This window comes from Grammomys surdaster, unplaced genomic scaffold, assembly GCF_004785775.1.
Source record: "Grammomys surdaster isolate TR1022 unplaced genomic scaffold, NIH_TR_1.0 166, whole genome shotgun sequence".
NCBI classification, from domain to species: Eukaryota; Metazoa; Chordata; class Mammalia; order Rodentia; family Muridae; genus Grammomys; species Grammomys surdaster.
In genome coordinates this window covers 12,086,478-12,112,433 of record NW_021604614.1, presented here as the reverse complement: position 1 = coordinate 12,112,433, position 25,956 = coordinate 12,086,478, and the positions used below count along the sequence as shown (strand labels likewise).

Sequence of the window (25,956 nt, the reverse complement as noted above, 5' to 3'; positions counted from 1 at the left end):
GTTTCTCGCGTGCGCAGTTAGTGGGAATGAGCCTCTGGTAGGCTGGGGAAGCCGTGGGAGGAGTATAACGCATGCGCAGACCTGGAAAACTCAGCTCCCCAGTCCTCAATTCACTGTGGTTTACAGTCTCGCTGAATGCTTCCGGCCGGAGGCAGGTGCAGAACCAGGTAAGCGTCTGCAAAGCCGGGCTCGGACTAGGGCTGGTTACTACTGTCAGAGGCTCTGGAATGAGACACTGAAGCTGGACCTCCAGACCTACTTCCGACTTCCGTCACCAAACTTACATGAGGTCTTTTCCAGCCTGACCCCTGAGCTAAACTATCTGGACTCACTTTACCCGAAATTTAAGGAGATCGGCTGTGTGTCTCTCCAAGCACATAACGCGAGGAGAGAAGGAGAGTTCGCAGCTCTGGACAGGATAGTTCCACCGAGGCCCAAGGAGAAACGGGTCAATACTCATCTACTTATTCAATGGGATTTGTCTGGTAGCAAGTGCAGCACTGGGGTAGGGGTAGCACATAGTATCCGGGCCTAAACAAGTGCTTGGACACTGTCATGTAAGTACGTGGATGCAGGAGAGCTTTTTGCCCTTGAAATGGTAAACCACAAAAGATACATCTCATCTCGTCCTCTCCTTAAAATACCCACCACTTAGGGTAATAATACTAATACTTTAGACAGTCTCACTATATACCCTTGGCTGCCCTGGAACTCGTTATGTGGACCAGGATGCCTTGAACTCAATAAGATCCTCCCGTTTCTGCCCCCCAAGTGCTGGGATTAAAGGTCTATGCTTTCAAGCCTGGCTAGGCAGATATTTTTCAACAGTGAAACTTAAGTAGCAATCCCAAGAGGTGTATACCAGATCTACAGCCTCTACTGATTCATCCACGTATCAATCAATATAATGACCGTACACCAAAATCAGTTTTTTAAGCGCAGACCTCATATTTCAAAATGTCTTATCACTTATTTCAGTTGGTCCTTAAATCTCTTAACTCTGATAGATCTAATATTTTAATAACTAATCTAACATTAACTCTATTAGATTCTAATAGTTAGAGACACTAGAATCTTGCATTCAAGTAAGAACTGTGAATTCCTCAAACAGCCAGTCAGAGAAAGGCGTCTTCTTCTTACAGGTGAATATGAAATCCAAAGGCAGCTACTAGGTTCAAACCATACAGAAGGCATGACCACAAAACCAGAAATGCTTTGTAAATTTTGGCGGGTTTTGGTTTTTTCTTTCCATAGTATGAGTTTGAATAGCAGCATTTTTATTGAGTGTTGGGTTGGTTTTTGAGAGAGGGCCTCCCTTACATCCCAGGCTGACCTGAAACTCGGTATGTAACCAAGGCTAGCTTTGTACTCTTGATCTTCCTGCCTCTGTTTCACAAATGCTATGATGGCCAACCACTGTGCACAAACAGCTTCAGTATATTCTTTTTAGGCCATTTCTAGAGAATTCCTTTTTAATCTGTTCATATGTTGAGTCAGATGTTCAGGAATTAGCATTGTTACTGTTTTGTTAACTGACACAGGTGTTTCTTACCTTGGATATAGCTTTTTGATAAGGTCTCATTCATTTGTTCATCCCTTTGCTGGCTTAGAATCTCAGTCAATCCTCCTGCCACCCCAGTGCTGGGATTATCTCTCCCTCCTGTTTCCTGGTGTGACTTTCTTCATGGTGTTGCTTTGTGTCATTGATTTTTTTTTTTTTAATTGCAAAGTTTGTCTGGGGAGGGGGCATCCCTCACTTCAGAAAGTAACAGCAATAAAACCAAATCTGTAGCTTACCTAGTACGCATGGAAAATGACCAGGTTTTTATGTGGGTGTTGTTTCATTGTGTGGTGCTGAAAGCCCACAGCGAAGCAGTTACTCTGCTGTGAGGCTACATTTCTCACCCTGCATTTGAACTTTCTGTTTTTTATGAGTTTTCTACTCTAGTTCATATTTCCTAAAGTGAGTTATGTTTAACTTGGTTTGATCAAGACACCTCAGTCTGTCAGTGTGAACCTGCTGAGAAGACCAGCTGTAATTTTGGCATCATAATGATCTCCTTGGCACCTGATTTCATAGACCAGAATTATGATCTGAGCAGATAGCATGTCTCTGGCATTTTCGTGGTTTCCAGGTACTTCTTAAATTGGACCAAACCAAGCCAAATAATCTGCAGGTCACTCTTCTAGATGCCTTTTCACCTTCAGCTTTCAAAGCCCCAGGAAGTAGTTGCTTTGCAGGCTGGACTTATGCCATCAGACCACAGCTTAAGTGGTTTGTGAGTCAAAGATTCCTCAGTTGTGCAATTTAGGGACTGGTGTGCTACCATAAAACTCAAACTAAAAGCTTTTTGTCTGTGGTGACATACTTGACTGTGTCCTCACTCTGTGGTCTTCTTCTGACACATAAGGAGGAATGACCACAGTTGAAAAGTAAATCACAGCTCTACACGAGTTCACACTCATCCTTCATGGAGGTACAGGCCTGTAACCCCATAATTTGGGATGTGGGAGCAACGGGATCGAGAGATTAAGGCTAGCCTGGGCTACACAGGAAGGCTGTCTTAGAGTGGCTCAGTGGTTGAAGCACTTGCTGCTCAAGGGTAAGGACCAGAGTTTGGATCCACAGAACTCACCTAAAATGCCCAGTGAGCTTGGTAACCAGCTTATAATTCCAGCCTGGGAAGATAGGCAGGAGTCTGCAGAGCAAGCTGCCCAGAGAGGGGAACCATATCCGAGCTCTGGGTTTGACTGAGATGCTGACTCAGTGAATAAGGTGTAGAGCAGTGGAGGAGGATTCCCAGCACAGACCTCGGTCCTCTGTGTGTGCATATTCACACACCCACAATGGAAAATGGAAAGGGAACAGAAAAAGAAAGTCTCTTCTGTTCTGCAGTATAGCTTCTCTGCAATAAAATAAGGAGAGGAAGACTCAGAAAGAGAAAGTTAAACAAAGTGAGCTAACATTTTTTTAAAGAAATAGAACAGATTGGAGGTATTATGAAACATGCTTGGGGGAAAAGATAAATTTAGTTTTTTTTTTAAAAAGTCAAGCATGGCCATGGTGTGGTGACGCATGCTTTTAGTCCCAGCGTTTGAGAGGCCAACAGATCACCGTGAGTTCAAGGCCAACCTGGTCCAAAAAAAAAAAAAGTTGGGTATGTTGGTACACACCTTTAAAATTAATCTCAGCACTCAATATACAGAGGCAGGTGATGTCTGCACATTGGAGGCCACCCAGGCCTGGTCTACATAACAAGTTCCAGGCCAGCCAGGGCTTCATAATGAGACCCTGACTCAAATAAAAACGTTGAAAACAGCTGGCTTTTACTCCCACTCAGTAGGACTATCAGAACTTCAAGCTCGTATGAGACGAGTGAGCCTGAAGCTGTCCTGTGCTTTATGATACCCTTGGCTTTTTTTTGTTTGTTTTTTTGGTTTTTTTCGAGACAGGGTTTCTCTGTGTAGCCCTGGCTGTCCTAGAACTCACTCTGTAGACCAGGCTGGCCTCGAACTCAGAAATCCGCCTGCCTCTGCCTCCCAAGTGCTGGGATTAAAGGCGTGCGCCACCACCACCTGGCTTACCCTTGGCTTTTTAAACAAACAAAAAAACTAATGAGCTTTCACAATAAACAAACTTAAAAGAATCCACACTTCCTTATTTTCTTTATGTTATCATTTTTGGCTTGGCTTTTTTATTTTAAGGAGTTGAGTCTGTATAGCAAAGGCTAACCTCAAACTTGAAATTCTCCTGCCTCGGTCTCCAAGGTGCTAAAATTACAGGTTTGCATTACCAGAGCCAGCTCAAGTGCTGTACTCTGAAGAGTTTTGTGAAAACATCTGAGTACTAAACATACTGAACACCATTAATGGGACATAGGCTTTAAGAGTTTTGAGATAAAAGGTTGTGAGTTCTGCTTTCTTATGTTCCCGTTGCGGTCTCATAGTGTGGTTGATAAATTAGAAGCTTCCTGTGAGATGCCACAAATAGGACGGGTGTAATTCTCAGTGCATTGAAATGTTCTATAAAAAGAGGAAGAGGATGTTGATATTGTGTGAACCAGCTACTGGTCCCTTTATGTGTTTCGTTAGTTGTCTCTTGACCTAGGTAGCATCAAGCCTAGTAAGTTCAGACCAGACCCAAAGGGGTCTCCTTTGCCAGCTTTCTCCAGATCAAAGCAGGATCATGTATCCCAGGCTGGCCTCAAGCTTGCTGTAAAACTGAACTTACAATCCTCCTGCCTCCACCTCTCTAGTGTAGTTATTATAAGCATATACCACCATGCCTGCTTTTTGCTGTGCTGGAGATAGACCCTAGAGCTTCATGCGTGCTGGGCAAACACTGCTCCCTGAGTGCAAGCCCCCAATCCCAATATGACTACATGGAGTCTCATGTGTGCCTAACAGAATACTTCCGCTGGGGCACCTTTTGGCATTCTTTCTTCAGATGATCCAGAGTCTCAATGTCCTTGTTGCCATGTCACCTTCAGTAGATCAACTCTATATTCAGTCCCTTCTTTTATCTAGAGGACCTCTTGCCTTCCATCCCGTTCCTTTATCTCCTCTGTCTCATCTCCATCCTTGCCATCATGATCCCAAGCCGCTCATCAAATGGTCTTGCCATCCTCCGTGTCAGGATGAAGGCAAACCAAGTCTGGCAGGCATGGTGGCACACATCTTTAAATCCCAGCACTCAGGAGGCAGAGGCAGGGAGAATTCTTTGAGTTCAAGGCCAGCCTAGGCTACATAATGAGAGGTTCCAGGCCAACTGGGATTTAAATAGTGAGGCTCTGTCTCAAAAACAGTAACAGAAGACAGAGATTCAGAAACACAGTCTGATTCCCTGCTTGCACAAGGTGCCAGCCTCAGATATACTAAGGCTCCCAGGTGTGCCATGTGCTCATTGAGGAACAGGCAGACTCTGTTGAGAGCCTCTCTCATCAAGTGCCCTATGGAGTTCTCTCCATGAGTTCTTTCTGTTAGGTTTTAATGAAGTTTCTGCAAGGTCGATATACCATGAAGGTTGTAGCTAGGGGAAACTGTATTCAGTACCTTACCTTTCTAAAGAAAGTCCAGAGCAGTAAATGATTAAGTAAGTACCCGTTCTAGAGATTGAAACACACCCATGGGCTTTCCTAAAATGAAATTAAACTCAAGTTACCTTGCTGAATGTAGGTGTAGTGGCAATAATCCTAGCACTCAAGAGTCTAACACAGGAAGTGCAAAATTAAGGACCACCTTGTCTTCAGATAAACTATCCCTTATGGGTTAGTTTTATGCTGTCTTTCTTTTTTTATATATGTAATTTATTTAATTTTATGTCTTATGCGCATTGGTGAGAGGGTTTCAGATGCCCTGGAACTGGAGTTACAGACAGTTGTAGATGCCATGTTGTGCCAGGAATTGAACCCAGGTCCTCTGGAAGAACAGCTAGTGCTCTTAACCACTGAGCCATCTCTCCAGCCCATGAGTTGTTTTAATTACATGAGTGTGTATGTGTGTGGAAAGAGAGAGGGAAAAAGAGAACACTGCTCATAAGAATCTGTTCTATCACGTGGGTTCCAGGAATTGAACACAGGTTTTCGGCTTGGTGGCAAGCTCCTTTACATGCTAAGCCATATCAGTAGTCCTGTTGTTGGCTGTAATCATCTGCCTCTTAGTTACTTACTGCAATGCTTGGGGGAAAAAACTCAAGGCTGGGCTAACTAAACACACACTCTACTACTAAGCAAGCCCCTAGCCAACTTTTTTAGGGGGAGGGGGTGTTTAAACAGGGTTTTTGTAAGCCTGGCAAGCCAGGAACTCACTCTGTAGACCAGGTTGGCCTCAAACTCAGAAATCCACCTGCCTCTGCCTCCTGAGTGCTGCAATTAGAGGCCTGTGCCACCACACCCAGTCTCCCAGCCAATTTACATCTCAGAAATGTAAGAGTGGTCCTCTGCCCCCATCCACAGGATTAGGTCTCTTGAAAACACAGCATGACCTCTCCTATCTCACTTGAGCCTGGGATTGTTCTGTCTTAGGCCTTGCTGCAGAGTTGGGGTTGTATCCTCCAGGTTTAGGTTGATTTAGGAAGCTGAAGGAAGGAATGTGTGTGAGGCAGAATTGATGACGAGGCAGAAATTGTCTGCAAGTTCCAAATCCTGACAAGAGCCCTGTGAAAAATCTGAGGCCTATCTCCATGGTACAGCCTGGGCTTTCGTAACTATTGTATTTATAGATGTCTTCCTGTCTCTTTGATGTGCAAACTACTTGTGCTCCTTGAGGCCTGTGCTTGATGCTTAATAGATCTTGAAATTTTTCACCAGACAAATTCATGTTCTCTTTCGGAAGGTCTAGAAGACCTAGTCTCTCTATACTTGACTGCGTTGGGACTTGAATGGTGAGAGACTTATCCACCCAAACTTCACCAGTTCATGAATAGCTGAAGCCATGATCAAAGGAGAGCCAGGGAAGTCTGGGTCCAGAGCCAGCCCTAAATTTAAGCCCCAGGAAGGAATCAGAACAGAGCTGCCAGCTGCTAGTGTCCCCTTACTAGCGCTTTTTTTTTTTTTTGTCTTTTTTTTGTGTGTGTGTTTCTGTAATGTTACAGTGAGCTATAATTTGAGCTGCTTTTATTGTCCCTAAAGACTTCAGGTTGCAATGTGGTATCACAAAACCTGAAATCCAGTCTGTATTCTCTGGGCTGTGGGGGAGCAGAGCCATGGGTGTGTTTGTCATTTTTAGCAGTCACTGGAGTAGTTCCAAAGCGCCAGGAGATGCTAGAGTGTCTAGCATTGTCTGATTGGCTGCTGGAATTAACCATTGAACAAAGCAGCCAGTCACTGAACACTGGGGACCTTCTTGAACTCGGTTGGGTGGGAGAGCTTCCAGGGTGTCTGTCAGCTCTGAACCAGGACAGAAGGGCAGAGACTGAGCCAGTGGCTGTGACAGCTGCCGATGAAAGCACTCTGTCTGCTGTCTTTGTCTGGAGTCTGGCCTGTCCCAGACTTGCTTCCTGTCTTTGTCACAGCGCTCTGTATCACTGCTGTCTTCTGCTTGGTTAGCTCACAAACTGGTGGAAGAGAAACCCAAAGAGACCCTGGGCTCATAGTCCATGGTCAGACCATGGACTTGAAGCTTTCTGCTACACAAAGGAATTTTGTTCTGTACCTTGAAAGCAGAAATCAGAAAAGGGCCATTTTGGGACATTAACGTAGCCGTGTCAACTGATCATAGTGTCTGGGTTCACCATGGTTTCGTCTTTGTGTATTTGGGATTGTTTTTGTTTTGATTCCATTTTATTATTTTGTCGGGGAAGAAGTACATGCCATAACACATATCCGGAGGTCAGAGTACAAGTTTTAGAGCTGATTCTCTTCCATCTTGTGAGTTGCTGGAATTGAACTCAGGTCATTGCTTTTGGTAGCAAGCATCTTTATCCATTGAGCCATCTTGCCTATCTTTGATGATATTCTGAGGCACAATATTATGATTCCCAGGCTGACCTTAAACACCAGGTCCTTCTGCCTCTATTCCCAAGATCTGGGATCACAGGCGGGGGGCAACCACAGTTTATCACTTACTCTTTCATAAGGGTAATTCTAATATACTTCACACCCATTTTTTGTGTGTGTGTGTCTGTGTGTGTGTTCCACCACAGTACTCATGTGTGTGGGGATCAGAGGACAACTTTTTCAGGAGTCAGTTCCTATTAAGACTCCCAGGACCAAACTCTGGTCATCACACTTGGTAATAATATACCTCTTCACTACTGAGCTAGCTCGCCAGTCAGAAACCAGTTGTTTGCTTGCTTGCTTTCTTGCTTGCTTTGTGTGTGTGTGTGTGTGCGTGCGCGTGTGTGTGCGCCATCAGAGGCCAGAAGAGCCCACCAGATTTCCTGGAAGTGGAATTCTAAGGAGCAGCCCAGTGTGGGTACTCTCATGGTCTTTGCAAGAGCAACATGCACTCTTAACACTGAGCCACCTCTCCAGCCTCCTCCCCTGCTAAAACAGTTGTTGGGGTTCTTTTTTGAGGGGTGTTGGTTTGATTTTTTTATTTTTCAAGACAAGATTTCTCTTTGTTGCCGTGGGTGTCATAGAACTCCCTCTGTAGACCAGAGTGGGCCTCAAACTCAGAGATCCACATGCTTCTGACTCCTGAGTGCTGGGATTAAAGACGTGCACCTAATGCATGCCTTTTCATTGCTCTGGATTTTGATATCTTACACTGTTGTCTTAAAAATCACCCGTATGAGCCGGGCGGTGGTGGCGCACGCCTTTAATCCCAGCACTCGGGAGGCAGAGGCAGGCGGATTTCTGAGTTCGAGGCCAGCCTGGTCTACAGAGTGAGTTCCAGGACAGCCCGGGCTATACAGAGGAACCCTGTCTCGAAAAACCAAAAAAAAAAAAAAAAAAAAATCACCCATATGGGCAGGACACATTGACTATCACAAAAAGAAGCCATGGGCTTAGACCATACTGTCAGTCACAGAATTGAAAAGGGCCGTAGCACGAGCCTCGAGAAGACCATGTTACAGTTCATCATATTCAGTTCCCATAGAAAGAGGGTTCTAAAGACTACAGTGCCAGCTCTTCTGCCTACTCAGAAGCTTGCACCTAAAGCTTCAGGAAAGTGGGGCACTGTGACTTACATCTTTAATCCTAAGTCTACATACGCATTCCAGGCCAGCCAGGGCTGCATAATGAAAACCTGCCTCAAAATAAAGGGGAAGGGGGGGAATAAGGGGAAAGGAAAGGAGAAAGGGATGGAGAGAGCAAGGAAGTGAGGAGGAGGAGGAGGAGGAGGAAGAGGAGGAGCAAGGCATGGGGGTGCACACCTAGAATCCTAGAACTGAAACGGTGGGCACAGGATGATGAGAAAGTCAAGCCCAGCCTCAGATCCTATTTCAGAATTGAATGAATGAATGAATGAATGAATGAATGGGGCCTAGAGAGATGACTCACTTGTTAAGAGCATTTTCTGCTCTTACATAAGACTTGGGGTCAGTTCCCAACACACATATGGTGGCTCACAATTGTCTGTCACTCCAGTATCAAGGAATCCATCCAACACCCTCTTTTGGCCTCTGTAGACACAGGCACACATATAATGCTCATACATACATAAATGAGGGCAAACATTTCATATGGAAAATTTAGAGCCGGGCAGTGGTGGCGCATGCCTTTAATCCCAGCACTTGGGAGGCAGAGGCAGGCGGATTTCTGAGTTCGAGGCCAGCCTGGTCTACAGAGTGAGTTCCAGGACAGCCAGGGCTACACAGAAAAACCCTGTCTCGAAAAACTAAAAAAAAAAAAAAACTTGTCTACTGGGCTGGAGAGATGGCTCAGCGGTTAAGAGCACTGACTGCTCTTCCAGAGGTCCTGAGTTCAGATCCCGGCAACCACATGGTGGCTCACAACCACCCATAATGAGATTGGATGCCCTCTTCTGGTGTGTCTGAAGACAGCTACAGTGTACTCATATACTTAAAATAAATAAATAAATCTTTAAAAAAAAAAAAAAAAAGAAAAAAGAAAATTTAGAAAATTGCTAGGTGTGGTGGCATATGCGTTTAATTCCAGCACTTAGGAGTAGAACCAGACGGATCTCTAGGAGTTTGAGGCCAGTCTGTCTTATAGTGTGAGTTACAGGACAGCCAGAGCTACATAATAGACACCCTGGTTGACAGATAGGCAGGCAAGCAGACAAAAAAAATAAAATGAGAAAGCACCAGAAAGTACCTCTAGCTAACATTGTGTCTTCAAAGGTTCTCCCCAGTACTTACCGGGGTAGACATCAGTTATCAGCAGTCAGTGGACGACAGTGAGTTAGGGGTAATAAGCAAGCTGAAAGCAAACCCAGGGACTTCTGTCCTGGAGCTCTAGTCATCTTAGAACCTAGCCCCTTCCTATGTAGCAGACCAATGCCAGGAACCTATTGTCACCAGGTTTGTCTGCTGTAGAGAGACTTCGGGGCAGTATGAAAGTGGCACCCCATCCATGCTTGGGCGCCTGCACACACTTCAGCAGAGGCATGGTCCGCAAGGAAGCCGTGTTTCTGAGATTGCCTGGCTGCTGAACACTTTACCAAGATGTAGTCTCGAGCCCCAGAAGTCATTAGCAGAGACTATCCCCAGAATACTTTTTCTATCCTATGTGAGCTGAGTGGAGAAAAGCAAATTCACCAGTTTTCCAGGTGATGGATTGCACCTGGCTTGTGACTCACCCATTCACAAGAACTATTTTACCTTTGACCCCTTGAAAACCTCAAAGGCCTATATGGTTGACCATGTCCTGGTAGTTACTAGTCCCTGTCCAATTGTCAGCTAAGTGATTTCAACATTATGCTGTGTATTTTTTGTTTGGCTGGCTTTGCTTTTTGTTTTTCAATACAGTATTGCTCTGTGTAGTCCTGGCTGGTTTTCTGTATTTTCAATCACTAGTTAAACCTTTTAGACTTTTAGACAGGGTCTTATAACCTCTGGTGGTTTTTTTTTTTGAAAATGAATTATTTATTGTTTATTCACAACATAGTAACATGAAATTGAAGTTTTATATATGACAACCATATACATTTAAAATGCTCTTTTTAGTGGGTTTATGCCAACTTAAACATTACATTATCATCCTGTAGTTTATAATTTATTACATCCAATTTGAAACCTAACTTTCTAACATGATGGAAATAAAAAATATGGAACGCTTCACGAATTTGCGTGTCATCCTTGCGCAGGGGCCATGCTAATCTTCTCTGTATCGTTCCAATTTTAGTATATGTGCTGCCGAAGCGAGCACCCCTGGTGGTTTTTTAAGTCTTTCATTATTTAAAAACAAAGACTTCCTGAACCTGGGAGTGTAACTTTAAGAATAGGCGGCGCATGCAGGGTGCAGCTCAATCTCTGTATGGTCCTAAACACCTTCTCTGGCTAACACACACGTCCAGCTCCTTCCTCTTGACACCGCTCACACATCAGTTGTGTTTAAGCCTAACAGGCGCCTTAGTAGAAACTGCTTGACTTGGTAACAAGGAGACAGTTGGATCCCATTATTGGCAGTGCATCCCAGGGAACAGATGTTCCCATTCAAACCCGTGAAGCTGCCAGCATTACAACACAGCAGTTGGGAAACTGATGGATGGTGGAGTTTCCTGTGTCAGGCTTTAACTTGGCTATAAAGCAGACTCACACTGACATCCTCATACAAATGCAGGTCTCACATTTAAATACTGTCCTTAACTGGGGTCCTAATTCTTCCTCGATGTGCTTTTTTTGTTTTGTTTTTTTGGGGTTTTTTTTGTTTGTTTTTCGAGACAGGGTTTCTCTGTGTAGCCCTGGCTGTCCTGGAACTCACTCTGTAGACCAGGCTGGCCTCGAACTCAGAAATCTACCTGCCTCTACCTCCCAAGTGCTGGGATTAAAGGCGTGCGCCACCACTGCCCTGCTCGATGTGCTCTTTTATGTTTTTATCAGACCACGTCCCGCTCCTCTAAGTAACACACTCAACACCTCTTTCCTGAGGAGCTAACACTTCTCAGTGTGCTGAAAGTATTTTTGGTGTTTTAAAAGAAACTGTGTAGTCTACGGTCATGCCACCCTGAACGTGCCCAGTTCTCATGTGATCCTGGAAGCTGAGCAGAGTTGGACCTGTTCAGTACTTGGATGGGAATCCCAGGTGCTGTGAGCCCTGGGCATGAAGGACCATCACTGGGATTGTATAAAAGCCTGTGTTTAAAACCAGGGTGTCATCTTGAGAGCAAAGTAAAAAGACAATCTCCATTCTTTCTCCACCCAGGTCCTGCCACACCAAGCCATGTCTTCCACGAGCACCTGGGCTTTGCTCCGTCTCCCTGCACCACTGATCAAGATATGCTCTGGGAAGTGGGGGCTCAGGCTTCAGAAGCCAGCACTGCTCTTCCCAGGAATGGCTGCCGGTGCAGTACAAGTGGCAGGCAGGAAGGACTATCCTGCTCTGCTTCCCCTGAATGAGAGTGAGCTCGAAGAACAGTTTGTGAAAGGGCATGGTCCAGGGGGCCAGGCTACCAACAAAACCAGCAACTGTGTGGTGCTCAAACATGTGCCCTCCGGCATTGTGGTCAAGGTGAGGACGGGGTAGAGAGAGCCAGATAGATGAGGTGAGTCCAGGTCTGCAGCCACAGCAGGCTTCAGCCAAGGGGCATGCCCATTCCAGCACTGACATACTGCCAGCCCAGGATAACCAGGGCACTGCAGATGTACCCGAGCCCTGAGCTGTTCCTCTGTAGACGGACCTCCTGCCAGTCTCCAGAGCCTGGTGCTGGAGTCTTGTGGAGTCAAGGCTTTGCTACTGTTCCTGAATTTAGCTCTCTGTGTCACCAGAAGTGAAGCTGTGGCTAAGGCAGGTCTCCTTGTAGCATGCTACTCTCAAACCCACCCCTGGTCTCCAGCATGAAACTAATGAACTCTGCTGCTGGCTACCTAGCTCAGTCCTCAGCTGGTGGGCTGTCCCCTCCATGACCCTCTGGCCTGTGCAGCTAATGTCTCTAACATATGCTCTTCTGTGGAGGCAAAGCACACAGACTCAGAAGACAAAGTGCTGTGCGCAGCCACCTGCCTTAAAGGCAGTCTGGTCAAGGGTGGCACCAGCTCCCAACTAAATGCACATGTAGGAAATGGTCAAGTGATTTTTAGCCCAGATCCACTGCCTCTGAAATACAAGCCAGGCCAGTAGAGTTGCTATACTGCCACTGCCACCTACGTGACACAAAAGGCCCCAAGCAGCACATGCAGCCTCTGAAGGAACATGAAGGCCAAGGACACATTTTCCCACGTACAGCCAACCCAGCAACTGATACTCCACCACTAGGGGCAAACTTGTTCCAAGACGTTCCAAGCCTTGGTCAACTCTGAGTCCTGTAAGCACGTCCTCTTTGCCTGAGGCAGACAAGGTACTTGCTCAGTCCTTTGAAAGCTTCATCTGGTCAGCTTCTAGAGCCAAGGCCTGAGTTAAAATTTTCAGTTGCTTTTCTCCTTCTTGAGAAACTCATTCATAACAAAATTCCAAATGCTAATCTTGTTGATCTGCCACTAGCTTCATTTTCCTTTGCCTGTCAGCTCTGCTAGGCCCTCCCAACGTCAGTTTGACATACTGCATGTAGTGGGAAGCTGCTAGCAAGGTGTATGTCCTAGCCTCTCAGATGGATCCACCTGTGAATGGCATGTGAATATTTCAGTTGCTCCCAGACAAGCTAGACTGTAGTCACTGTTTCCATATTTACTTGGGAAGGACTTAAATTAGTTTGAAAGGTATTGTTGGGGCTGGAGAGATGGTTCAGTGGTTAACAGCATTGGCTGCTCTTCCAGAGGACCTGAGTTTGATTCCTGTGGCTCACAAACTGACTTCTTCAGGCCTCCATGGGCCCAAAGCATGAACATGTTACACAAACGTACATGCAAGCTAAATATTCATACATATAAAATACACTAATATTTTAAGCTATTGTTGCTTCCAAAAATAAAATCTTTTACTTTTTAAGACAAGGTATTGCTATGTAAACCAGGCTCCCCTTAAACTCAAAGATCCACTGTCTCTCCCTCCACACCTGGCCCAAAAAAAACACATTCATAATTATTCAAGTGGGGGTCCCACAATACAACTAGTGTGTGCTGCTGAGACCGTGAGCCACATGCAGAAAGGCTGTGGTCTTCACTGTTGCTGACTCACAGGGGCTCCTGGCCTATCCCTCTGAGACAAGAAAAGGGTGGATTGAGGGACTAGGAATTCCTGGCCATCTCCTGACCCCATGATCTTTACATCCCTGCCCATTAACTCTTGCAGTGCCACCAAACACGATCTGTGGATCAAAACAGAAAGATAGCTCGGAAAATCCTCCAGGAGAAAGTGGATATTTTCTACAACGGTGAAAACAGCCCAGTTCACAAAGAGAAGCTCGAGGCTGAGAGGAGAAAGCGAGAGAAGAAGAAAAGAGCAAAGGAGACTCTAGAGAAGAAGAAGTTGTTGAAAGAACTATGGGAAGCAAGTCAAAACATCACCGAGAAAAAGGCCGATGCTGATGGCATACCAAGAGACTTCCGGGAATAAAGGTGGCAGTGCCTGGCTCCAGCATTGGAACATCTAAAGAGAGCATTCTGGAACTGGGCATGCTGGTGTATACCTACAGTCTCAGCACTTGGGAGAGCTAAGGCAGGAGGATTGCTGCAAGGTTCAGAACAACCGCACCTATATAGCTAGTTCTGTAGCAGCCTTTCCTACACGGTGAGACTGTCTCAAAATACATAAGTAGGAGCTGCAGAATTGAGCCTGCTGATCTTGCAGAAGACTAAAGTGCAGTTTCCAGTACTTACATAGGGTTGCTCACAACCTACTGCCTGTAACTGCAGCTCCAGGAGATCCAGTGCCGCCACCTGGCCTCCACAGGATAACATACACTCATATAGACACATAAATAATTTTAAGAACCTTTTAAAAATAAATATTCCTCTGATGGACTTAACAAAGTTTTTACCTGCATGTACACATGCATGGCAGAAAAGGGAATCAGATCCCATTACAGATGGTTGTGAGGCACCGTATGGTTGCTGGGAATTGAACTCAGGACCTCTGGAAGAACAGTCAGTGCTCTTACCCACTGAGCCATCTCTCCAGCCCCTAGATTTTTATTTTTAACTCACTTGTGGAGTATAGCCATGTGCACATAAGTGCAGGTGTGCACTGAGGCCAGGAGTCAGATCCTCCTAGAGCTGGACTTACAGAAGTTGGTGAGCTCCTCAACCCTGGTGCTGAGAACTGATCCTAGTCCTCTTCAAGAACAGTATGCACTATGAACACTGAGCCATCTCTTCAGGCCCAGCCATCAATTTTTTTTTTTAAATGATTTGACTTTATGTATGTTGTTGTTCTGCCTGCTTGTATGTGTGTGTAAGATCCCTGGAAACTGGAGTTGCAGAGTTGTGATCTGCCATGTGGTCTCTAGGAATTGAACCCAGATCCTTTGGAAAAGCAGCCTGTGCTGTTAATCAGAGTCATTGCTCTAGTCCCCGGCTGTCATTTTTTTGGGCACTTGCTGTCAAGCCTGACTCAGAGTTGCCCTCTGACCCCTACATGCACTGTGCTGCATGCACATAGGAATGCACACAATGATAAGTGTAAAGAACGGTACTGTATGGCACCCAAAAAGCCATTACAGTAAGAGCACAGTAACCAGTTTGTGGGTTACCATTGTTTCATGGGCAGCTGGCAGCAGAGTTCCTTGACTTTGGCAGTGGTTACAAAATATCCCCTTTTATGCTTCTTTGGTTTTGAGGCAGAATCTTGTGTGTCCAATCTGGCCTTGAACTCACTATGGAGTCAAGGATAATCTTGAATTCCTGATCTTTCTGCTTCCCTCCCATATTCTAGGATTATACAGGCTTATGTAACATGTCTACGGTTTTTTTGTTGTTCCTTTTTTGTTTTGCTATAACCCAGACTGGCTTCCAATTTGTAGGGAATCCTCTTGTCTGATCATCCCAAATGTTAGGATTTTGTGTACCTCTGACCTAGTAGTACAATATTATTCTAAAAAGGTAGCAAATAGGGCTAACGTGATTCAGTGGCCAGAGGCCTCAAAATCCACATAAGGGTAAAAGGTCAGAACTGACTCTGCAAAGCTGTCCACTGACATCACTGTGGCCATATGTGCCCACACTCATCAAACACAAAAATTAGTGAGCAAATAAAAGGTTAAGAGAAAAACAATTTTTCAACTTTTTTTAATTTTTAAAAATTATTCAATATTAAATAAGCTCCTCTTTATGGCAAGTTGAGTCAAACAATAACAGTGATTATCTTTCAACTCCAGGGCCACTGCTGAGCTTAAGGATCATTTATTCTTAGTTTCTGGTAAAGGGAAAATGACAGTGGAATGTTACTAAGTTGCCTGCTGTGTTTACTAGTTTTAACAGTTAAAGTCACACAGACAACCTAGAATCACCAGGGGAAGAGTCTTAAGGAGAATTTATCTAGGTTGCTTTGTAGGTATGCCATGGGAATTGTCTTGTTAACTAAAGTAGGAAGACCAGCCTACTGTGGGCAGCGTCATTCCTTAAGCAGGACTCCTAACCAGTATGAGAGCACTAGCTAAGAAAGAACAAGCAACAATGCTTTTATAGTCTCTGCTTTTGACTGTGATTGTGATAATGGCTAGCTTCTTGAGTTCCTGCCTTGACTTCCCCAAAATGATGAATTATAACTTAAAATTGTAAGCTAAATAAATAAACTTTCTTCCTTAAGTTGCTTTCTTCATGGTATGTTATCACAGGAACAGAAATGCAAGTGGAACTTGTTGAGTATGTCAAAAGTTTGTCACTCCCAGTTTATGAGCAAGCAGGTTTGAGATAAGGTCCCAAAACATGATTTCCATCATCACTCACTGGACCTTAGTCTTTGGTTTTGGAGATAGCCCAGGCTAACCCTGAGATCTTCCAGTCTCTGCCTCCTCAATTTCAAGAATCACTGACTACCACCACACAAAGCTACAGATGGTTTTTCATTTGTTTAAACCATAGTTAATAGCTTTGTCTGTTAGAACTTTAGGTAGCATATGCCTTTCATCGCAGCTGTTGGGAGGCAAAGGCAGGCCTTATCTTTGTGAGTTCAACACCAGCCTGGTCTACATAGTGAGTTCCAGGACAGCCAACAACCATGTCTTGAGGTGGGGGGATGAGAGGCCTATAGATAGGGAAATACTATGAGGTGAGGCCTGGGATACTCCAAGCAGGGCTTCCTTTGTTGGAGCACCCTTGAACAGGCAGTTATGGAAAGGAGCGGAAGCAGCCCATAGGATGGCACGTTTGGAACTGTAGCCAAGGGCAGCTCCAGTTTGTCTCCTTTGGTACACTGGTTTTCTGCCATGGTGATGCAGAGAGGACCATGGCCTCCTCTGCCAGCCTTTGAACTCTTTGTGACTGGGCTCTTTGCTTCTTGCCTGTAACACCAACTTCTCAACTTCATCCAGCACAGAGCAGAACCCAGTGCAGGGTCAGTTTTCACACAAAGACTGTATGGAGACCACAGATACAATACTTCAAACACAATTTGCTTTCCTCAGCACTAGAGATTTCATGTATGTGAGTACACTGTAGCTGTCTTCAGACACACCAGAAGAGGGCGCCAGATCCCATTACAGGTGGTTCCCAGGAACCACCATGTGGTTGCTGGGAATTGAACTCAGGACCTCTGGAAGAGCAGTCAGTGCTCATTTTTTTAAAGGCAGTGCCTCACTACGTAGTCCTAATCTACACAGACGTGATCTTCCTGCCTCTGCCTCCCAAGTTCTGGGAGTAAGCCATGATACCCAGTAAAAGGTGATCCTTGGAGTACCACCTACCTGTGAAGGCAGAAGAGGAGCAGTAGCAGTTCACCTGTCACGCAGCTGCTGTGGCAATCACACGACACTTAGGTCCCACGATGTGGATCTCTGTCATCCTTGAGATTTAAGCACTCTTGGAAACCAGCTGTGCTAGTGGTATCATCACATAAGGTGCCTCTGGGCCAGACAGGAAATCCCTGAGCAGACATGTCCAGGCCCTCCCTCAGGAGCTCCAATGCTGACCACAACACTTTGGAAACCAAGACAGAGATTGTGAGTTCAAAGCCAGAGTCACTATAAGTAGTAAGACTCTGTTCTTCCACAAAGAAAAACAAGCACTTAAGACCCCAAGGATTCCACATCTTAATACAAAGTGTTAATGAAAATAAGCTTTATTACATCAAGTAATAAATACAAAGATGCAACAGTTTCAGTCGTTTTCTTCCAGATGTTGTGATGGGCTCACAGTAAACACGGAACTGAGATCTACAGTCTCAGGATGGACATTTGCAGGGTGCTTGGTAGGTTGGGTAGATTGTTCTTTCTTCTGTATTTATAACCTGTGCATTTTAAAGATTGACTTCAAAGCACTCAGTCATGCAAACGCTTAAGCAGAGAAGCTCCATGAAGCAGGGTCTACACTGTACACAGGCGGGCCAGCTACTAAGCAAACGTGCTGTGGTCTGCACTCAACTCCTCAGAGGCAGGTGAGCTCATGGAAAGGAAGTCAACTGGGGTGATGCAAATGGAAAATGTATCCAAAGGGAGGTTAAAGGGGACACTGGCATTTGGGGACAAAGGATAGCTTGCTGTGAAGTGGCTTCACAAACATCTTTCAAATGCTCAGAAAGAAAAAAGAGCTGGGTCATTCCTAACTACTTAAAATGCACACCGTCGGTTACTGCAAAATGTCTTCCCAATCATTTGAGTGTGGGTTCAGAGCTTAATGACTGTGGTAGAAAAGTTACTGCCATTTTGAACAAAGCCTCTCATCTCCACGGAGTAGCGAGATGGGCCTTCAGACTGGCCAGGGGCTAGGACCTGGCATTACGTTCCGTTTCAGCCAAGCACTCCCGAACCAGGCTTCGGGCATGAATGATGCCTGCAAGAGAAGCAGAGACTGCCATCAGCCATTCACAGAGCAGGAAGAAGAGCTGAAGTCCCAGTTGAGGAGGGAATGGAGGGGCTACATCCAAACACCTAGAAAGGCCAGGCTGTTCAGGAGGCTCTGATGGGGGAAGATCATCTGAACCTAAGAAGTTCAAGTCAGCAACATAGTTATCTTCTCTTTAAAAAGTATAATACAATGCCCAAGCATGGCGGCTCATACCCGCAATCCTAGTACTCAAGGCAGAATCAGGAGTTTTGAGTTTGAGGACAGCCTCAAAGTTTTTCACACTACTGTGACATGTGATTGTATGGGCTCAGCAGATGGCTGATATGACAGGAACTCCTCACTCTTGGAGGGCCAGCAGTTCTCCCAGAATGTATCCTGCAATGGCTATTGGTACATCCATATAATTCAATCCGCTGGCTTTTGGGATAGATGGAAATTTGCTTAAGACTTCATAGGTTAGCATCTTCCGGAGAATTTCTATCTATGGAACCAACTCTGTAGTTCCCAGAACTATCTCGCTTCCTTTGCCATGGAAGCAGCAGTATTATATTGATGCCACCAGGGATGCCATCTCTCTCTCTCTCTCTGCCAGTTGCCGTCTCCAGCCCTGTCCCCATTTGTACCCAATCTAGCTTCAGCCACTTTCTCAACAGAGGACCCATGAACTTAAGCAAAGACCAGCTCTCAGTGACAGCTTGCCCCTCAGCTGCCCTGGCTCTGGCTGGGAAATCTGACTTCAGTGCAGCCTTCTGACAGATCAGGGACCCGTGACCCAGGCCGTCTCTATTCTCTGTCGAGTTCATTCCGAGATGTTTTTCATCAACCTAATTCCTCCTGGTCATCAATGAACCTAGAGCCCTGCAAGGCTCCTGTGAAAACTTCTGAACTAGAGCCCTCTCACCTCAGCAGCTCTGTCATGAGGCAGCACACTGCTCAGCACCCTTCACACTCACACCCCGGATCCCGTGCGCGCTCTGTGACATCATCCTCCCTTTTAAGTCACTCAAGAATCTCAAGGGGGTGGGGGCAATCTGATTTAAGGAACGCAGAGTTCAATTTTGTAAGATAAAAAGGTTCTAGATACAAATAGTGTGATGATTATATAAGAATATAAATGAACTTCATTCAACTCTTAACATGTTAAATTGTAATGTCACATATATTTTGCCACAATTTAAAAAAAAAATACAAAAAAAATCTCAAGATGCTCCCCTACCCAGATCAGAGAACAGGCTGCACTAAAGACATGACAGCAGGGCGCAGTCAGACATCAAGGAGTCCTGACCCCAAGACCACCCAGTAGCCTCTACAGTCACAGCTGCTCACGGGCCTATACCGTGGTCCACAGGAGCACAGACAGGGGAGACAGCTTAGGGATACAAGAATTCCACTAAGCCAGTGGAGCCTCACAGGAGTGAGGAGGGCTCACTACCATACCCTTCTCAGAAACCCCATGAGCCCCATTCCCCCACCTCAACCACCTACCGAATCTAGAGTTGCCCTAGCAACTGCAACAGCACACATTTCTGAAGTACTAACCCATGGATCAAGTGACCTTTCCCTGACCAACCAGTGCTCTCCCTAGGAGACCCCTTACCCTCTACTGCCTGGGCTCAAGGCATCCTCCTGCCTAAGCCTCCCAGATAGCTAGGACCACAGGTATATATTACCAGTATGCTTGGGTTCAGAAAGTCCTTCAACAGTGATAGGCAACATTCAGCCCTCACCATGCTTACCTCGTTTTAGCCTCTCCATGGCGCTCTTGCTCCCTGCATATGTGGGTCTGATCTCTTTCCCCAGCTCTTCGATAATGGCCAGCAGCTCTGCGTATTTACTCTGAGGCACTTGGCTATTTCCAGTTCCCTAGGACCAGAAGACAAGGGTTAAGACAGACGGACCCTCCACAGTGGCCACCCATGGGGAGAGGGAAAGTGACCTAGACTTCAGCTCCCAGGGCTGTCCCAGCTGAAGCATGTTCTTCCCATAGGTACAACTCCAGAGTGGGTCAAAGTCCTCATTCATACCAGACTCCATCCAGAAAAACCACTTTACCATCCACACAGGAAAGATCTGACTGTCCAAGTGACAAGTCACTGGGAGCACCTAGATCCACGAGACAAAGAGGGGGAGTCAAGTGTCCACAGTGAATGCAGATGGAAGACGTCACCCCTGGAGGACCCCAACAATCGCTAAGGACCCAGGATGGGCCTAGAACTTCATCAAACTCGCCACAGCCTCCCCACAGTCTTTATCTCCAGGCTATGGCCCAAGCAAGCACCCAGATCATCGAGGACCCTGGCTCCAGCCTCTCCTCCTCCTGCCGCAACTGGACCATGGTGGCCAGCTCCCCATCCAGGGCTTTGGCCTGCTCCTCTCGCCTCTGCTGCCTCCATTCCCAAGCCTCGCCACCAGGCCTACAGGCCAGGCCTTGGAGCTCAGCCTCCTGGCACATCCGCCTCCTGGCCTCTCGCTTCTCCCATCGACGGCGCCTCATGGCCAGAGCATTGCGCTGCCGCTCCAAGCTGCGCCTCAGCCCATCCTCCCGCCGCCTCCGCTTCTTCAGCCTATCCCGCTCCCGGGCCCGGGCCTCCTTTTCCTCCTGGGATAGGATAGGCTGTCCGGGCATGGCTGGAGGTTGTGCACAGCCTCTTTAGCCAAGGAGAGACCACCATGGCAACCCCAGAACACTGGCTGGGGTTTGGCTCATAGAATCTTCCTGTTGGCAACAAGGGTTGCAAGAAAGCACAGATCCCACCCAAAGGTACAGTAGCAGCAAGTTCCCTCCTGACCATGACCTTTGGGGTCAAGGAAATGGACTAATGAGAGATCTGGGTCTCTAAGAGGGTGATGGTCTCATAAAGGACAAAAACAGTTAATAAACCAAGCCGCTGACTTGGGACCACAATCATAACCACCAAGCTCTAAATATACTGTCCCCTATTTCTCTGTCTTGGCCCTTACTTGCCCAGGAAACAAGCAATGCAACCCACAGAGACAAGGACCTAGTGACTCAAGCAGCTCAGCAACCACCAGCCCTCTCCTATATCCCCACACCTTCATGTCCCCCGAAACAGTCCCTCAAGGGAAGAATAGGAGGCAAGCCTCAGCCACAGCTAAGGAAACACAGGGGAACCTGTGTCCCTCAGTCCCTTCTCCAGCTGCCCACACGGCCCTCCCATCACAGGCATTGGCATACCTGGGTGTAGCCTAGCGATGGAGGTCCATAGTCACTCAGCAGCTGGCGATACTGAGAGGAAGTCGCCATGCTAGTAGACGGTGAGTGGACACCTCCTGCAGCAAGGAAAAGGGAAAGTTAGGGGTCTCCAAGACTTGCATACCTGTACCAAAGGGCACCGGGCACTACAACAGGACGGACACACACACACACACACACCACCCAGACCCCACCCATGAACTTTTGTTTTACAGCAGAGAGACCTCAGCTCAACCTCTAATGGACGCGGGCCAGACACTAATGTAGATGATTGCAAAGAAGGGCAGACAGAGCAGCCACTCCACACACGCCTTGTACCTCAAAAGACAGCCCACCCTAGCCCACCCACAGAACTCCAAGAGAGACCACTCCCAGAACTGAACCTGGTAGCTGTGTCCAGCCTAATTCTTGCTGACCCCATCCCACTCCTACTCTGATGAGTAGGCTGAGTGAGAACCAAAGCTACATCTCTGACTGGCAACTATCAAAGTTGGTCTAACCTAGGCTAGAATTTCTTAACACAGAGCCACCTCTGTGCTCCTATGCACCCACCTTCTGCTGGAAAAATACATCAGGAAAAACCCACAAAGGCATGAAAGCACAGAACCCAGAGTGACAGGTGTGCTGCACGCACAAGGCAGGGCTCTGGAGAACAGCCTTTGTGCCTCAGACAAGCCCCTCAATCCCTATGGGCTTCCCATCCCCTCCAAAGAAGACAAAACTATCTACACAACTCCCTCTCCCTCTCTCTCTCTCTTCCCCCCCCCTCTCTCTCTCTCATGCAACAGCTCTACACTCCAAAAAGAGGGGCTTAAGACCCCACAGATGGACCGTAGCACTTGAGGACATCATCCAGGTGCAGCAGTCAGAACAAAGCCAGGGCCCGGAGCCCAGCACGATGTCACACCCTAGCTATGCAATGAGGAGGTCCCTGGCTGCAGCATGCAGACCCATAATGGCAACCAAGTGGCCATTAGGCGGGTAGAGGATGTCCTTCGAATTACAAACAGCAGTAACCATGGAGAATTTACCTAGTCTTCCTCGGCAGCTGCCTGACCACCGCCCCCAGAGCCAAACTGTCTCTCACACACACAGCAGCTCTGCAGACTTGGCCCCAGGGATGGACAGCTGGTACCAGGCTGGCCAAGTCACCAGCTGCTCACTTGGTGTGGGCGAGGGGAGGGGCAGGAGGAAGTAAGTTCAGGAGCTGGGTTTGCTGGAGCTGGGAGGAGCCCTGAACCCACCGGCCTGGCTGCAGGGAGAGCCACACAGCACAGAAGTGGCTAAGCAGCAAGCTGGCAACCCCAACACTTTCTCTGTCCAAGAGTGGAAAGCGCCCCAAAAGGGTCTTCCTAGGTACAGAGTGTGCCCAGGTTTAGGTACCGGGCACGGATGTGGCTCCTGAGCAAGCATACTAAGGACCTGCCACCCCACTCCAGCAACCCTAGCTTGTCCGCCACTGTGGCAAAACACCATTTACCACCCCATCAGAGATGGCTCCTCCACAGGCCTGCAGGTGGGTTCCACTCCTTCCCATTACAGGTAGTCAAGCCCTTTCTGGGCTCGGATAGGCTAGGGGCTAAGGGCTGAAGGGGTGGGGCCATGACAGAGCACTGAAAGCCTTTAGATGATTCCAGCACCATGTATAAAGTAGCCTGGCCATCCTTGACACCCCAGGGACACCTTCTGTTCTCCCCCAGCTTTTCACTAATTCTCACCCCCCTGTCCCCCCCAAACGCTGTGGCGGGGGGGGGGGCCCCCCCTGTCCCAGCAGTGCCACTCCTGGCTGTGGGACCTGTCAAGACTCTTCCAGGCCTCAGTTTCTCCACTTGTTTGAGGCCATGCTCCCCAACAAAAAGTTTAATGGCTTTGGGAATGCCCTTAGTGGGGTGGGGGGACAGAAAGAATGAGAAGTACCCCATACTGGTGAAGGACCTCAAGCCTACTCTCCACCACCCTGGAGGAGTGGAGATGAACCTGACTTTGTGCCTAAGCCAGCACCATATTCAGTGCTAGGGAAGGTGTCTGCCCCCCTGGCGAGTCGGGGTGGAAGGGGGCTCCTCTGCCAGTCATGCCCTCTCCTTCCGGAAGACACCGGCACCTGGGCTGAAGGAGGCCAGGGAGGCGGTTCCACGTCAGCGCAGCCGGTGTGGAGCATCTCAGACAATGAGCGCAGTGTGCAGAGAGCTGAGAGGGCTTGGCAGAGGCCAGGAAGCTCCTGGGGCCAGGCTCAGCTCCCCGCCCCCACGCCAGACAAAGAGCGGCCTGGGCCTGGGGAGCTGGCGGCCTTCCCGCCACTTGGGGCGCCCTGGGGGGGGCTGTCGGGCGGGGAAGGCGGGGGCTTTGTCTAACTCCGCCACTGCCACTGCCGGCCAGGCCGCAGCTTGGCAACTCAGTGAGCAGGAGGCAGGCCTGGAGGGCGTGAGAGATGATGACAGGGAAGGCGGAGGAGCCACTGTGAGAGTCCATCTTGGATGCAGATGGCAGGGGAGAGAAGGGCTTTCTGCAAAGTAATACCGGCAGGCGGGCGGGCCCCCACCAAAATGCCGGACACCTGGAGACCCCGGCACGCATCCTGGCATTCCCCATTGGAAAAAGAACTAGAGCTGAATACAGGTGCTAGCGAGTCCAGAACAGAGCTTCAGTGTCCCAGGGGCGGCCTGCCACTATGACCCACACCCTAAAAGGTCCCGGTGTGAGACCCACGGGGAACTAGCTCGAATCAAGCCTACGTCTCTGGACTCCCTCAGGCTGGCAACGCAACCTACTGCCCTTCCATCCTAAACACTGACCAAGAAGGCTGGGAGGCGAGAATCCGACCTGACAACAAATCCTGTCACCCAAAGGGGGTGAAACCATTGGAAATGATAGTGGCTGCATGCTCGGGGGTGGGGGTGGGGGGTTCCTCTACGTCCACGTGCTAGCGTTTTAACTCTCCCAGGCTGGCTACCCTAAATCTCAACCTTTTCCAAAGCCCAAAGAGCAGAGAAGTTTAAAACACACGTCCAGAGCTTCTCCAGGTCGCTCGCTTGGAGGGTTTCTGGAGTTCTGGAATCAACATTTGGACACAAGACCTCCAACTTGGAAGTGCCAACATGGGTGGGATGTTTAACACACAGCGACTATAACCAACTTCGACCCCCAACTCCCCTTTGAAGGCCTTATCCCTCCCGGTCCCCACTACTTCGCATCTCTTTGGGGGGGGGGGGTAGGAGGGGGCCTGTTCACAGACAAAAATATCTGGGAGGAGGAGGTACTGGAATTGGACACAAAGCCGGTCACCTTTAGAAGTCAGTTTCACACCCCTATCCCGGGTTCCCTCGGGGTCCGGGGCTAGCCCATAGCCACAGCCCAAAGCTGCCTGGGAACTTTGCAAGAGTTTCCCGGTGGCTCTCAGGCCCGGAGGGGAAGGGAGACCAGGTCCCCTTGGCTTGCACGGCGCGGCCCTCCGGGCACGTACCCACGTGGGAGATCTGAGATGGGGACCCCTGGGACCGGCGAGCCGCAGCACGCCGCCCGCAGGGCCCACGAGGCCCCGGCACTTCAACTTCTTCCAAGGGGCCTCCCGAGAGCCGGGTGAAGGAAACCGGGAGTCGCTCTCCTACCCAGACCGCGGCCCCTGCCCACCCGCCCGCCTCCCGGGACCACGGCCAGGCTCCCTCTCGGCCCGCGGCCGCCCGGCCCCCTCGCACCGCCCCGCACGCGGCCCGGCCCCGGCCTGTCCCACTCGGCCAACCCTCGGAGCCCCGCGCCTCGCTCCCTGCGCCGCCCGTCTCCTGCCGGCAGGGGCCCTCGCCGAGCCGCCCAAAAAGCCTAAGGGAAGGAAATGGGGAAAAAAGGGGGGGAGCTGGGGGGAAAAGCCTTCCTCGCCCGGCCGCCCGCGCCCTCGCTTCCCCGCCATCGGCGGCCGCTCCGCCGCTCACACCCGGGCCCGGGCCGCTGCCCCGCCGAGCTCCAGGCGCACCGCGAACTTTGGCAGCGCGGCTGAGGCGGCGGAATCATGGCGGCGGCGCGGCTGAGGCGGCGGCGGCGTCCGTGCTGCCCCGGCCCGGGACACCTCCCCCCCCACCACCGCCATCCTCGGCTAGCTCGCCGCCCGAGGCACCGCGCGACTCGGGGAGCCCCGGGCTGCGGCCCGGAGCGCGAGCCCCCAACTTGGCGGCACTTGCGGCGCGGCGCGCGCGGCCCGCGCTCACTCACCGGCGTTGAGGGCGGCGGCGGGCATGTGCGCGGTCAAGTTCGGCTTGTACGACATCCCCGCGGGCGGCGAGCGCGCCGGGCAGAGCCGGGCCAGGCCACG

General features: G+C 48.7%; 2 protein-coding genes and 1 non-coding gene across 3 annotated transcripts; 1 reads left to right on the top strand and 2 right to left on the bottom strand.

The window, feature by feature from the left end:
• Positions 1 to 58: 58 nt before the first annotated feature.
• On the top strand, positions 59 to 14,556 carry CUNH12orf65 (chromosome unknown C12orf65 homolog). The gene is made up of 3 exons (XM_028766233.1): positions 59 to 167; positions 11,772 to 12,077; positions 13,794 to 14,556. The coding sequence occupies exons 1-3, from the start codon at positions 72 to 74 to the stop codon at positions 14,055 to 14,057; spliced, it is 666 nt and encodes a 221-aa protein (XP_028622066.1). The 5' UTR covers positions 59 to 71; the 3' UTR covers positions 14,058 to 14,556.
• Positions 10,669 to 10,775, bottom strand: LOC114620196. The gene has a single exon (XR_003711279.1). It is a non-coding gene; the product is annotated as a U6 spliceosomal RNA (small nuclear RNA).
• Positions 14,557 to 17,699: 3,143 nt separating the features above from the next.
• On the bottom strand, positions 17,700 to 25,945 carry Cdk2ap1 (cyclin dependent kinase 2 associated protein 1). The gene is made up of 4 exons (XM_028766095.1): positions 25,857 to 25,945; positions 21,639 to 21,733; positions 20,179 to 20,305; positions 17,700 to 18,427 (listed from the first exon to the last, which is right to left on the bottom strand). The coding sequence occupies exons 1-4, from the start codon at positions 25,909 to 25,911 to the stop codon at positions 18,360 to 18,362; spliced, it is 345 nt and encodes a 114-aa protein (XP_028621928.1). The 5' UTR covers positions 25,912 to 25,945; the 3' UTR covers positions 17,700 to 18,359.
• Between the last annotated feature and the right edge of the window lie 11 nt (positions 25,946 to 25,956).

Bases quoted from the DNA above. Each gene is read 5' to 3' on its own strand.
- CUNH12orf65 (XM_028766233.1), top strand. From the start codon at position 72: ATGCGCAGACCTGGAAAACTCAGCTCCCCAGTCCTCAATTCACTGTGG. The intron at 168-11,771 runs GTAAGCGTCTGC...TTCTCCACCCAG, and splicing joins GGAGGCAGGTGCAGAACCAG to GTCCTGCCACACCAAGCCAT. The intron at 12,078-13,793 runs GTGAGGACGGGG...TAACTCTTGCAG, and splicing joins CCTCCGGCATTGTGGTCAAG to TGCCACCAAACACGATCTGT.
- Cdk2ap1 (XM_028766095.1), bottom strand. From the start codon at position 25,911: ATGTCGTACAAGCCGAACTTGACCGCGCACATGCCCGCCGCCGCCCTC. The intron at 21,734-25,856 runs GTGAGTGAGCGC...TCCTTGCTGCAG, and splicing joins CGCCGCCGCCCTCAACGCCG to GAGGTGTCCACTCACCGTCT. The intron at 20,306-21,638 runs GTATGCCAATGC...TTCTGGTCCTAG, and splicing joins CATCGCTAGGCTACACCCAG to GGAACTGGAAATAGCCAAGT.